The sequence below is a fragment of the Danio aesculapii genome, chromosome 19 (genome assembly GCF_903798145.1).
Source record: "Danio aesculapii chromosome 19, fDanAes4.1, whole genome shotgun sequence".
NCBI classification, from domain to species: Eukaryota; Metazoa; Chordata; class Actinopteri; order Cypriniformes; family Danionidae; genus Danio; species Danio aesculapii.
Genome location: NC_079453.1, coordinates 23,268,555 through 23,283,355, shown reverse-complemented (window position 1 = coordinate 23,283,355; position 14,801 = coordinate 23,268,555). Strand labels below are relative to the sequence as shown.

The 14,801-nt window shown below is 34.8% G+C and overlaps 1 protein-coding gene across 2 annotated transcripts in view; it reads right to left on the bottom strand.

Moving 5' to 3' along the window:
* zfpm2b (zinc finger protein, FOG family member 2b) overlaps positions 1-14,801 on the bottom strand; it is a 128,634-nt gene that overhangs the window by 33,476 nt on the left and 80,357 nt on the right. For both annotated transcript variants that reach the window (XM_056480317.1, XM_056480318.1), the window contains exons 4-5: positions 14,521-14,645; positions 5,726-5,822 (exon numbers count right to left, since the gene is read on the bottom strand). In XM_056480317.1, the coding sequence (XP_056336292.1) occupies positions 5,726-5,822; positions 14,521-14,645 (222 nt within the window). The remainder of the gene's footprint in view (positions 1-5,725; positions 5,823-14,520; positions 14,646-14,801) is intronic.

Here is a 14,801-nt window from a genome sequence, read left to right as displayed (position 1 = left end):
TGCGTGCAATACACGTTTAAGACTTTGACTCGAAAGTGACATCATTTGCTGGAGAAGAAGCTGACATTGATCAAGGATGCGTTCTGTCATTGAATGATTTTATGCTTGTTTTTGTATGATTTTTTTTAGGACGAAAAGCTTAATTCAGACCCTGTCACGTTTTTTATAAGTGAATAAGTATGTTTCTGGTAGAATGTCCCTTATGTCATGAATTCCAATTATAAGAACTTGCATTTAAATAACACTGTAACAAATCAGTTTTACATCAGTAACTCCCAGACTCTTAAACCTAACCATACCGTGAACTCGTTAGCGGTAAATGTGGAAATTTTCCAGAATAGCATTTAATTACACTGATATTTATCTTTAGTACATAGTTAAGGACACCTAATATAAAGTGTGACCTGCATTGTGGAATTATTGTCTAGATGGAGGAATTTCAAATCCTCAACATTACAAATGTTCCACATGACTTTCTGGCTGCTATCCACCAGTACTATCACAGGAAACTACAAGTGATAAGCCAACGACCACCGTTTCCTCTAGCTGTGATGTGCCAGGACTTTTTTCTCTCTCAGTTGACCCAAGATTCACCTTAAGAGAGCAGCTCCTTCCCATCACAGACAGCCATAAGCCTGTCAGATATCAGTCCATCAAGAAATGAGACAGAGGGAGAGAGAAAGAGAGACAGCAGGCATGAAATATGAAGGGAAGAGAGCGAAAGTCGGTAGGGTTGGAATGATAAATCAAAAGATGAGGTCTACATCGTCTAATGACCAGAATAAACCTCTTTCCTGTTCAGTGGCAGAGCTCAGAGTCTCTGCAGTCCTTAAGCCGTGTCCCTCCTGATCCAGACATCCACTACCATCAAACCAGGATTTATGACGCATCACAACCCCATGACAACATCCAGCAGCTTCATAATCTCATTTTTTTTTCTGCCCGTGCCTGACATTTCCAGCCTCGACATTCACTCAAGATAAGCCAAAAGCCCTCTGACAGGATAGAGAGCACATATAAAACACACGCTTAAGAATTTTACTGCCCCCTTTGCGGGAACTCATCAGTTCATGAGACGCGCTGAGCCGTGTGTCGACTGCAAGTGCCAAAACATTTCATATCAGACAACACTCAACAACACATACTCTCTTACAGAGACCATCAAGGGGAAACTTTCACCCAATCTTTCCAATGAGTGGTCAACCGGTATGGGTTTTCAATGGCACATTGGATTTGCCACCTGACTCAAGTTGTTTGGAATCAACTAGTTCAAATAGTTCTGTTTGTCACTGAACTTGGATCTTTCATTGGGCAAGTATGCTTGAAAACAGTGGTTCAGTTTTAGACAGAGGATCTGTACTCATCATTCAGGAGGGGGATGGCAATCCCCTTGTTGAAGACACATCTCGCTTACATTTCCCTTTAGATCACAGATGTCAAACAGTTCCTGGAGAGCTGCATCTCTCCACAGTTTAGCTTTAACCCTCATTAAACACACCTGAACAAACCAATCGAGTCCTTTAGACTTGTTTGCAACCTACAGGTAAGTGTGTTGAAGCAAGATTGGAACTAAACTCTGCAGGGATGCAACCCTTCAGGAACTGATCTTGACACCTCAGCTTTAGATGGATTATGTTGTGCATTATGTACAACAGGCAAATAAAACATCACAATGCTCTATACGCATGTTAATCTATGAACCAAATAACAGTGACAGGCCAATCAGAATTTAGTACTGTAACAAACAGCAAACAAGTTCACACAGGTTGTTATTAATATTATTATTTGTGCCGTTTTAATTCCTCAAACTCAACTTTTTTTCCTGCTTGCAGACACCACTGTTATTTATGAATGAATATAAAATGTGCATGCTGCAGTCGTGTAGAAAGAGAGAAGGGAATGGAATGCCATGGCAAAAAACTTTTGTTTTCAGTTACGAGTCCAAGTCAAGTCTCAAGTCAGCTTTAAATGAGTTTGTGTCATTATTTTAGTGACTTCCAAATCTAAGTGGCAGACTCAAGTTTCTATCTCTGAAAAACACACAATAACGTGACGTTTAACATTTAAAGGGATAGTTCACACAAAAATAAAAATTCTGTTATAATGTACTCTCCCTCCACTTGTTCCAAACCAGTTTCAGTTCCTTTCTTATCTTAGGAAGATATTTTGAAAAAAAGGTTGGAAAACAGCAGGCACTGAATTTCATTTTTTTTTTTTTTTGTTCCTATCATTGAAGTCAATGGCTGCTGGTTTCCAATATTCTTCAGAATATCTTGTTTTCTGTTTAACAGAAGTAAGAAACTGATGAAAGTTTAGGACTCCTTGAGTTTAATGGTAATGATATAAAAACATTTTTGTGTGTGAACTGTCGCTTTAATTTTATAATGTACCAACTCACAGAGTTTACCTGTTTCCTATGCTATGGCCCTGGGATTCATTTATCAGATTAGTTTAGTTAGAAGCTTACAAAACTGCTACAGTTTACCACTTTTTTGGTTGTGTTAAAATGTTTTTAAAATCAGTTTACGGTGTGCTTGCAAAATAAAATGATATATTTACCGACAAATTGATACTCAATTGGAACTGCAATCAAATCAAATTCTTTTGAATCTGATTTGAATGGATCTGTGAAATGTACACTACCGGTCAAAAGTTTGGGGTCAGTTTTTTTTTTTCATGTTTTTTTATTTACATTTATTAAATGTAAAATAATTGTTATATACTTATTTATTAAATATTTATTAATTACTTATTGTATGTAGTTTTAAATGAAATTATTAGTCCAATCATTATTGCTTTTATTACTATTAACATCATTAATAATAATATTAATAATAATAATAATAACAATAATAATTAATATTAGAGTGATTTCTGAAGAATCATGTGACTCTAAAGACTAGAGTAATGAAGCTGAAAATTCATCATTAAAAATCACTGGAATACATTATTAAATTAAATGATAAACTACTATTTGAACAGTTATTTTATAGTGCTATAACATTTCACAATTTTACCATTTGTACAGTATTTTTGATTAAATAAATGCAGCCTTAATGAGCAGGAGAAGCTTATTTCAAATCATTTAAAAATCCTACTGACCCCAAACTTTTGACCGGTATGTCAGAAAAGCCTTTGTTCTTGCTCTGATGACACAACTGTTCTATGAATCAGACCAATAATGTGTAAATAAACCAGTAGGGCACATGTGAATACAGCTGTGTAATATGCAAACATTACAAACTGTCACCCTTTCAAAACCTCTGACGTGACCAGCATTGGCACAGTTAACTCTGCAATCTGCCTGACTATAGTAAGCTGCAGAGTTTGTGAGATATCCGGCAGTCTGGCCTAATCGATCCCGACCCCCCTTTCAATCTCTTAATAAGTTCTCGACTGAAAGCCCTTCAGTTCATCAGCGTTGTCTTTTAATTAAACGCAATCGCTGTGCCGCTCGCTGGCGGAGAGTCGACTCCTCCAGGGGCGCTGCTGTTTCAATACACTGATAATGAAATTTGACATTGCTGGAGATGTTCAACCATTATTCTATTTCTCTGTGTTCTCAGATAAGTGCGATAAAGGCCTTTAAGTCTTTCATATCCTCCAGTCTCTTTTTTTGTCAGAATGGAGAAGGGATTGTTCTGTTGAACTTACACATGTACTGTAAGTAGATTAATCAATTAAGCTCCTGCAGATAATAAAAAAAGTGGAGCACTTTAGCGGAAATATCAGTTTTAGTCAAGGAGAGAGAGAGCGCTGGCAACAAAGAGTTATCTTTCTGCTCTTTAAACATTGAGTATTTGTTCGTGGAATGGCAAGTTATTACTGCTCACTTTTTCTTCTTCAGCTAAAAATGGGGTCATCGTTTTATCTTGGAAAAAGAACCATGGTTATTTTAGATCCACTTTACATATGAAGGCAAGACATAGGGGGTTTAAGACCCCATGAAATGGAAATTCTAAGTCCTGTGGATTTTAGTTCATGTTAGATTTAAAGTCAGCTATTATATATGTTTTTAAAAATGTTTTAGACTCTCCGATATGATGATCTCTTTGTTAGTGACACCAAACAGTACAGTCTGGGTTTACTAAGACTTTCTTATGTCTTATTTCTTATGACTTTCTTTTTCTTATATTACTTAAGACTTTCTCACTGCTTATGCATTTATTTGAATAAAACACAAAAGGACTGAAACTGATAATACACTAATAAACTTTGGTTTATGTTAATCCCACTGAAGTGGAAATTAAGAAAATGAAGAAACAGCATTTAAAAGGATACCTCTCCTAAAAATGAAAATTATGTTGTTTACTCATTCTTCATTTATTCCAAATCTCTTTGAGTTGCTTTCTTCTGCTGAACACAAAAGTAGATATCCTGAAGAATGTCAGCAATTGACCTGTTTGTTCTACTATGGATGTAAATACTGCTCTTTTGCTACATTCTTGAGAGTGTATTGTTTTGTGTTCAACAGAACGAAGAAATTAGATTTTCATTTTTTTATTCAAATACATTTTCTCCTATAAAATTATTGCAATCTACACACACATTGATAAAGAATGATAAAAGGAACACTTGAAATTGTATTTTAGTTTCTTTTCATTGCACTGACAAAACACTTCATGAGAAACCAAAAAAAGGCCCAAACTTCAAAATTTACAGGTGCTTTGCCAGCATTGCCTAGACTTAAAATGTTTTAATATGTTATTGTATTTTTAATGTGTTAATTTGTTTTATAAGATTCCAAATTATATAAAAAGTTCTAGTAAAATGGATAAAAATTTGAATTATTAAAGATTTTATATAATTAATAATAATTTAATTAAAATATAATACACCTCTAAGTGCCATCTGAAAACTTCTTCTAAAATGAGCATTTTTCTTAGCCTCAAAGGATGAAAAACCTATTCTTTGCCTATTCTTTGACATGAAAGTGAAAATCCTGAACCTATAGGAGGAAAATGCTTAGAAGATTTAGAGGTTTTCAGAAGGCACTTTAGAGGTTTTTGCATGTTATTGCAACACAGCAAACAAATAAGCACAAGATTAATTACACTCTAAAAAATATCCATACATTAGCAGTTATTCGTATTTTGTGATTCATATTTTCACCCCCCCCCCCCCACCCGTTTAATTATTCGTTTGAATTGCATCTTCTAATCTTAAAAGTTTATTTAATAGCTTGACGTCATATATTGTTTGGGTTGGTGTTGTATATTATAGTACAACAACTTTGTAATAAACTGCCAGTACATTTTCTGTTATTTTATTGACTTATTTCTTTATATATTATTTCTTATACATTATATTCTTTCAAACTACTAATATGTCAATAAAAGTCACTATGTTAAACTGTAGAGTTGAATTTTCAACATCAAAAGTCGTCAGAGCAGAGATCAAGGTCCCATAAAGTAATTCACAACCATAAATAAACCCAAACCACAATGTATAAAAACTGTTAATTAACAGATACTTTTAGTGTAGATAAGATATTTAATGTTAATATATGAAAATATATAAATAAATAAAAACTTTTCCTGGTCAAACTTTGCTCAATATCTCTTATGGTGAGTTTACTTCGAAAATAAACCTTCTAGTGTCATTAAAAGCAGGACAGTTCAATAAAATATGTTTTACAGTGAGAGGAATTTTGCTCAATAAACATTAAGCAGTGTCTTCTCAAACCTCTATTCAAATCCACAAAGAAAGAAAAAAGCAATCTCACCTTTACTGTAAACAGCACAGTTGCTCTTTCCATCTTCAGCGCTGACCCACATGATGTCCATCAGCCAGCGAGGACCTCCATTCAACACCAGCGAAACCTGCAACACAAAACACACTCCTTCAGTTGCTTCTCTCAAACACACACGTAAACCAACCAACCAACCAGCTACAGCTTACAACTTGCCATTTTTGCGTTCAATTTGCATCAGATGATTAGCGACCAGCATGTGGACACAATGTCCAACGGTGAGACTGTTATTTCGAGAGCTTGTTTAAACAAATTTATCATTCCCAAAGGACCCACATCTCCATCTGTGTGTGTGTGTATGTGTGTGAGAGAGGAGAGAGGTGCAGGCTACACCCCATCCTGTTCAACCTCTGAATGGCTGTATTGTTTGAATGTTCCACCTGATCAGATCTCATCCTTTGGGAGGTTTGGAATCCAGAAAGGAGCGCATGGACTTGGAGAGAGAAGAAGCAGAAAGCTGAGCTCTGATCTTTAGACACATTGTAGAGCCTCTATCTGCAGCATCACAGCTTCCTGACAGGGACACACGGGGAATTTAAAGAAACGGCATGGCTTTCAAAAGAATGGGTGGAGGATTTGAATTCATAACTGGAAGCAGGATGAGGGAATTGTGTTGAAAATTCTCTTAAAACAATAACAACAACAACAACTACTACAAAAACAACAAAAAAGCATGCAATCACAATGTGTGATAGCTTTGATGTTGCTAAGCATATTGTGGGAAAAATGTACTTGCACATAATATGATATTAATGAAATAAAAGACCACTTACAAATAAGTTTTACTTCAAAGTATATTTTATATACATGTGTAATTGTCTCCTGTTGTTATTTAAAAATATTCAATTATTATTTGCCGTTTGTCTTTTCATATTACATTTAAAATGAATGCAGTATGTTTAGGATTTTAAAAAAATTCTAATTGCATACATATTTTCATCATATACTTGACAGGAGTTTAATATAAATAAAATAACAATAATAACATTATTTAAGTTCATTCATTCATTCATTCATTTTTCCTTTGGCTTAGTCTGGGGCCGCCACAGCGGAATGAACCTCCAACTATTCCAGCATAGGTTTTACACAGCGGATACTCTTCCAGCCACAACCTAGTACTGGGAAACATCCAAACATCCACACACTCATACACTATGGCCAATTTGGTTTACCCAATTCACCTATAACGCATGTCTTTGGACTGTTGGGGAAATTAAAGCACCTGGAGGAAACCAATGTGAACATGGGGAGAACATGCCAACTCCGCACAGAAATGCCAACTGCCCCAGCAGGGGTTCGAACCAGCGACCTTCTTGCAGTAAAGGAACAGTGCTAACCACTCAGCCACCGTGGCGCCCTATTTAAGTACATTTAAAACATAAATGCTGTACATTTAAGTAAAACACTAATCACATTTCAAAATAAAATGAAGACAAAAAATAATGATAAATATTGATTAAATCGCATATAAGCAAATGTAAGTCTTCTTAAGTGGGTCACAAATAGTTCTTTTTTCAGCAAATTACATGTATTATAGGAAAAAATAGTTTTATTTTAATATTTAGATATAGATTTTCTATAGAGTTTATAAAATGAAATCAGTGTAAGTTACTTTAAAAAAAGTAATTAATTACTAAATAGACTAATAACTTTGTATTTAAATGACTTTTCTAATTGCGTTTTGAAAAGTAACTTAATTAAACATGACATTTTAATTTTATTGTACCTTTTACTTTTATCAAAACACAAAACATTTCAAAGTAATGACACCATATTTCTTGCATTCGCATGTATTGACAAATTTCTAACTCATTTCATTGTTTCTAAAGCAGATGCAAATGTCAAACAAATCTAACATTCTTTAGTTGAAAACTAAAAAATTGAAGATATGTAAAATATCTGAATAAATGTATTACTCTTTAGTTAAAAAATCTTAAATTATTCAACAAAATATATAAACTCTCTACTTCTCTGAATCGGTTTATCAGAGAGTATGATAACCTTGGATAAAAATATCACGGTTTATGGTATCACGGTATTGTGATCACTGCTCTAAAAAATGTTTGTTTTAAATGTCCAGGTAAAAAAAAAAACATTGAACAAAATACATTTTTTTTTTAGGAAACCTTTATAATATTTTGGAACTGTAAACCGTAAATGTCAGGCTAAATAATTAAAAAAAATAATTGACTTCTGCTCTCGTCATTGGTTTCAAAAATACAGATTTCTTTACACATTTAAAAAAACACACAGTAAAAACCCTTACTAATATCTGAACGGTATAACAGAAAATTTTAGCGGTTTTAAAACCTTGACTTTTCCAAACCACGATACACCTTGGTTTTCGTCCCAGGCCTAGTTTATATACAACTGTTGAATTAATTTACAGCATAAGGCAAGTACATTAAAAGTAAGTGTAATAACATGACCTAAATTGTATATACACTAATAGTTTACTTAAATTTTTCAGTGGATAAATAATTTAATTACAGTAACCAGTTACTTTATAACTCAATACACCCAACACGCATGCAATGGAGAGCACGCACTAGCACCAGCAACACTATAAATATGACCATACATTTAAGAGCCAAAAACTGTAAAAATGCTACAGTAAAAAAAAAACATTACATAATATTTGGTGAAATTACTAGTTCTTTCTCATCAGTTATGCCCATTAGGATTTTATTACGTCTAATGTTGATGTATAACGTTTATTCCATGAGTTCAGTGTTATGAGTTATTATGATTATGTTTAGCATTTGTGAGAATGATATTAAACACCTTCTCTATCTTAGTTTGCTTCTCTGCTTGTGCAAAAGCTGTATGTGATGAGCATTGGTTAATCATGTGACTTCCCCACCCCGACATGCATATGGTTGTGTTTTTGTTTGTGTAACAGAGATACAATGTGAAGATTTTAGTACTACTCACTGGTGTATTAAGGCTATAAATGAATGAAAAACAGTAGTTTACCGTTAAATTGAGAAATGTCTTCTATATTTTTAATGGTAAAAATTTAGAAACCATAGCTACCATTTTTTTACTATACATTTTATAGATTTCTTTTTTACAGTGAAGACACTGACAGATAGCAGGTAAAATATATTATTTCTGTAAAAAGTACCATTGTTACAACTATACTAACGCCTACTTCTATTTTCCTTTTGTGTCTGCCTCTCCATGTCTAATAGGCCGTAAGACAAAGCCATGTCAGCCATGTCTGGGACTGACCAGTCGGCAGGAAGATGATACGATTCAGCAGAAATGCAGATTTGGCCCGAGAGAGAGGGAGCGTGTGCTCCTGGAGAGATAAGAGCAGTGATAACAGTCTGAGAGTCTGGAAAGCATTGGGTTCTCTTTCCTCCCCCACAGGGACATGGAGGGAGGATGCTGTTTCAGAGCTGGACGTCTCTTCATCCCTACAGGTAACACAGATCATATCCACTTCACCTCAAAGCGCTGTGATGAATTAATCTGAAATTAGTGCAAATTGATGACATGGAGCTCTGCTTGGGGTCCCTGCATATTAATGTAGGCATTCAAGCCAAACTTAATCAAAATACAGGGGCCCCATAAATCTGCTTAGTGCTGGAATACACATTTTAATGCACGAGGCACATCGACATGCGTCTTGGTTCAAAGTCTGTGCCTTTAGAAGGTCGCATTTGTCCAACGTATTATGTGATTAATGCTTCCTCCTTTCAGAAAAATAACCATTAGTCTCCAAAGATAGAAACAAATTACAATCATTTTAACTTCGTGAGAAATAACAGTCAATTTTATAAAGGTTACTTTTCTGAAATGATGACATGTGAGGATGACAAATAAGTTCTATGTGGCTAACAGCCTTCCAAATGTGTTGGAAAATCAGCTGAAAATATCAAACATCTACTGGTTGAATGGAGTCTTTGTCTAACATACATTACACCAGTTTCTGTGAAATCCGTCAAGTCGGACTGGCATTGACTTTCAGCATGGACTCCTCCATACTTTAAATCAAGACAAAATCTATAGGGAAAAAGATTATATAGCCTTCAGCCTTTAGAAGAATTTAATAAGATATATTTTGCTTTCTTGACACATCCAAGCATATTTAAAAACATTGCTGAATGAATCGGTGTTAAGAGATGCATGTGATTTTTATTTATTTTTGTTTTTTTTTTTTGTAAATGAAAGTCATATTTAGGTTACTGTTAGTTGTTTAAGTAAGTCTGCTTCAAAAGGTGGAACTGTTTAATCCAGCTGTATGAAAAGGTTATGTCCATATTTGTGTATTAGCACCTGCAGGGAAGTTTTGCAGCAGCATATAAAATATACAAACTAATATGTTCATAAAAAGTAAACGATTCAATTCACCTTTATTTGTATAGCGCTTATACAATGTAGATTGTGTCAAAGCAGCTTCACATAAAAGGTCACAGTAAATAGGAACAGTGTAGTTCAGTTTGTAGTGTTTAAGTTCAGTTCAGTTTAGCTCAGTTCAGTGTGGTTTAATAATCACTACTGAGAGTCCAAATACTGAAGAGCAAATCCAACGATGCGTAGCTCTACAGATCCCGAACCATGCATGCCAGTGGCGACAGCGGAGAGGGAAAAAAAACTTCACTAAAGGCGGAAGTGAAGAAAAAAAACCTTGAGAGAAACCAGGCTCAGTTGGGCACGACCATTTTAATTTCTCCGCTGGCCAAACGTTTTTGTGCAGAGCTGCAGTCTCAGTGGCGGATTGGTAACAACTGGTATGTTAACAGTTTTGCAAGTTCTCTAGAGATAAAATACTGATACATTAAAATGTTTTTCTCCATACATATTAATGAATGTTTTCCTCCAAAAAATTGTTTCAACAGAAGAAAAAAAGAAAGAAATGAAGAGTTCAGATGCAAAAACCTCTAAATGCCATCTGGCATTTCCCTAAAAAATGAGCATTTTTCTCAATCTCCTATGTTCATGTTAAGTTATTTCACATTACAGCCAATGAAAATACTCTATTTGTCAATATAAAAGTGGAATTACTCTACCTATTAACAAGAGCTAAAAATGCTCATTTTAAAAGAAAAGTTTAGATGGCATTTAGAGGTTTTTGCATCTGAACTCTTTATATTAACCTATTTGCTGACAAGGTGGTGAGTACATTTTCATTTTTTTTTCTTTTAAGGAAGTAAACTAACCCTTTGAATAATAAAAAGTCAAATAAACAAATTGAAAATGAGTACTTAATATTTTAATGGATCAATATCTTATCTGAGTATCTGTATGTTTAGTATTTAACCTGTTTTGCTGTTTTGTGTTTTTATTTTGAATGGTTATATTTGCCAGGACACATTTACACAGGTTTAGTTTTAACTCACTTTAAAGTTAGGTACAGGGAAATATGATTCCGTAGATTTTGTTGCTAGCATTGACTTTCCATCAATATGTTTACTAGTGTATAACAAGTTTTTGTGGGCAAATAAAATAAAACAATGGAAAAATTAATTGGGTAACACTTTACAATAAAGTTCATTAGTTAATGGATTTACTAACATGAACTAATCATGAACAACACTTGCACAGCATTTACTAATCAACATTGAACATTTACTAATGCATTATTAACATCCAAGTCCATGTTTGTTAACATTAGTTAATGCACCGTGAGTTAACATGAACTAACAGTGAACAACTGTATTTTCATTAACTAACGTTAACTAACATGAACAAATACTGTAGTAAATGTATTGTTCATTGTTTGTTCATGTTAGTAAATGCATTAATTAACATTAACTAATGAACCTTATTGTAAAGTGTGACCATTAATTGTTTACTCTTTAACTCAAAGGGCACCTATGATGAAAATCACCTTTTGTAAGCTGTTTGGACAAAACTGTGTGTTGGTTCATTGTGCTCACTGTCATATTAAGGTGATTTAAAGGCAATAAGTCTCTTTTTTTTAATTTCCTGACGTTAAAATAGGATCCAAATCCTTCCATTTTGAGGCTCACCGCAACGTGACGTAGGAGTGCAGTTTTCTCGCCCACCGAGGATTGATTGACAGCTACGTATTTACAGGTCTCCGTAGTAACACATATAATCATATCCACAAGACATGACGTGCACAAAGCAACTGGGATTAAAAGATCTGTTTGACTCTCTGTGATCATCAATTATCATCAAATCTGAGCAAGAATGAGTTTTACAAGTTTAAAACAGTGCATGTTTTAATTGAATAACTGCGATTTTACTGTCTTTACTTTATCATCACAGCCGCATGTCAGTTTATAAAAGAAGACGCTTCAATCTCGGTTTGTGGACATTAAATCAGGTTTATTTTGTACATTAACATAACGGATTTCCATACAGCAGTGGATATTAACATGTATCCTGTCACATTTGCAGTGCAAAAACAGTGCAAAGTTGTGAGAAAAAAAAATGTGCGCACTGTGTGTGTGTGTGTGTGAACTTTATAACGACATTGTTTGTCACTCATCGTTGCAACAAATTCAACAAATAATCATTGAAAAAGTTCTTACTGTAGTATTTCTTACAAACGCTACATGATATCTGCTTCCTTCATGTCTGTCACTGTGCTGTTTATCTGACGCAGCCGAGGCAGAGATTGAGGCGTACTATGACAGGAACATGAAAACGGTGGGCGGGGAGAACTAGCATTAAAGGCACAGGCAACAAAAACAGCTAGAAAAATCCCAATATTCTTAAAGGTTTAATGAGTAATCTGATGGAAGTTTTGAGCTGAAACTTTACAGACACATTCTGGAGACACAAAAGACTTATCTTAAATCTTGAAAAAGGGGTAAATAGGTAACCTTTTAATAGTAAAGGACACAAAAGTGCTTTTGTACTGTGACCAAATCCAAAAGAACGTTCTACTTTTTGCACTTCGTCCCCTATTAATATATATAATATAACTATTAATATGTTTGTAATATGTTATTATTAGCTGTCAAATTTACATCCCTATTTTTAAGTCAAGTAATGTAAAAGGTTGAACCTCACCACTAATTCACCACTAAGCGACAGATTTACCACTAAGCGACAGTGAAAGTGATGCTTACCAAATAGCAACACAAACAGGTGAGAACCAAACAAATATTTCACACACTCTGTTTACCTTGCCCTGCATCCTCACTTACAGTACATGTAGTGTGTCTTTTTAAAGCCTCACCTTCAGAATGGAGCCCCAGAAAAACAGGGAGAGAGAGGTTTGTGCGGCTCTGACTGTGTGGGAATACTTCATGAAAAAGACAGAGTCTACACAGCACTCCACTCTCCTTGAGTCATTTCTTTCTCTTTCTGCCTGTCTCTCTCTCTCCGCTGAATCCTCTTTCCCCTTATCAGGCCAGCACAGGCCTCCATCGGCCTCTCCCCGCTCTGACAGGAGCAACAACAATGGGCCTGCGATACCAGTCCGCTTCACAGGGTAAACCTGCCACGGGCACAGATTACCCGTGACACACACACTCGCTCGCTCGCTCGTACACTCCAAAACACAACACCACCTTCTCCAAGGCCTCAAAATACAAAACAAATGGACACAGAAAACATTTTAAATGATTTCACTGCTCTGCCTTGTTCTTTTCAGTCTGTCCGTCCAGTGGTCTGTAGTCTTGCTGTAATTAGTCGCAATTCAATAATACTGGATGCCAAGGACAAATTATGCTGGCAAAGGTAGATCATAAATGAACATGGCCCAGAGACCATTACAGCAATACAAGTATAATAAAGCATATATGTTCTGTTTAATGTCTTTATTTTTATTTCTGAGACCAAAATAATGACCATCATACTTTTTTGATTTACACATCATAAAATATCATTCAGTGTAACAGTTTAAATACCTAAAATTGTCGTAAAGTATTTTTAAAGCAAGAATGTTTTAATGAACTATTAATCCATTTACACTTCATAGTGCAATCTCAAAATTTGCTGTCATTTTTATACATTAGCCACTATGTCTGTCAAAATGTAGTTAAAAATATATACAATATAATAAAGTTTAGTTTGATCATGTACACTTCAATATATTTTAAAAAGCACAATTAGAATAAGTATGTTGCTTCATTTTTACACACATTTATGTTACACTGAATGATAATGGAACTTTTATTTTTCATTCATTCATTCATTCATTCATTCATTCATCTTTTCAGCTTAGTCCCTTTATTAATCTGGGGTCGCCACAGCAGAATGAACCTCCAACTTATCCAACATAAGTTTTACGCAGCGGCTGCCCTTCCAGCTTCAACCCATCACTGGGAAATACCCACCCATACACTCCCATTCACACACATACACTACGGTCAATTTAGCTTACCCAATTCACCTATACCCCATGTCTTTGGACTTGTGAGGGAAATCGGAGCACTTGGAGGAAACCCACGTGAACACGGGGAGAACATGCAAACTCCACACAGAAATGCCAACTGACCCAGTTGGGGCTCGAACCATTGACCTTCTTGCTGTGAGGCGATCGTGCTACCCACTGCACCATCGTGACACCCCAACATATTATAAAAGTTATTTGAAACATTAAAGTAGAAACTTTACTAGCATTTAATGTGGTTTTTATATGTATGTAAAATAAAAAAGCCTCAAAAAGCTTTCTGTCTGTTCAGTAAAAATAGAATTCAATTGTCAACTTATTTTTAACTTAGTATCATACACTCTTTACAAAGAACTTTCCCAGGACACTGGGTTATCATTTTTATATTGTGCCAAATTTAATTAAATTTACCATTTAATTCACCCCAAAAACAACAAAAAACACCAACCTTGTCACTTCCTCCAGTGGTTGCCTCGATCTTGCCAGGGAAAGGTCCCCACGTGGTGCCCAGTAAAAGTGCCTGACAAGAACAAATCTTTTTCTCTTCTCCTTCACAGACAATTTTCAGCTCCCCTGTTGGAGGAATAAAATACAGTTATAACTCAAACCACAGATCAAATAGTTTCTGTCTGGTCTTTAATGTAAGTATAAAATGTCTCATCTAATCACATTATTGTTACTAACACTGTATTTATTTGTCACATGAAAATTTGCTGCTCAAGAAATATT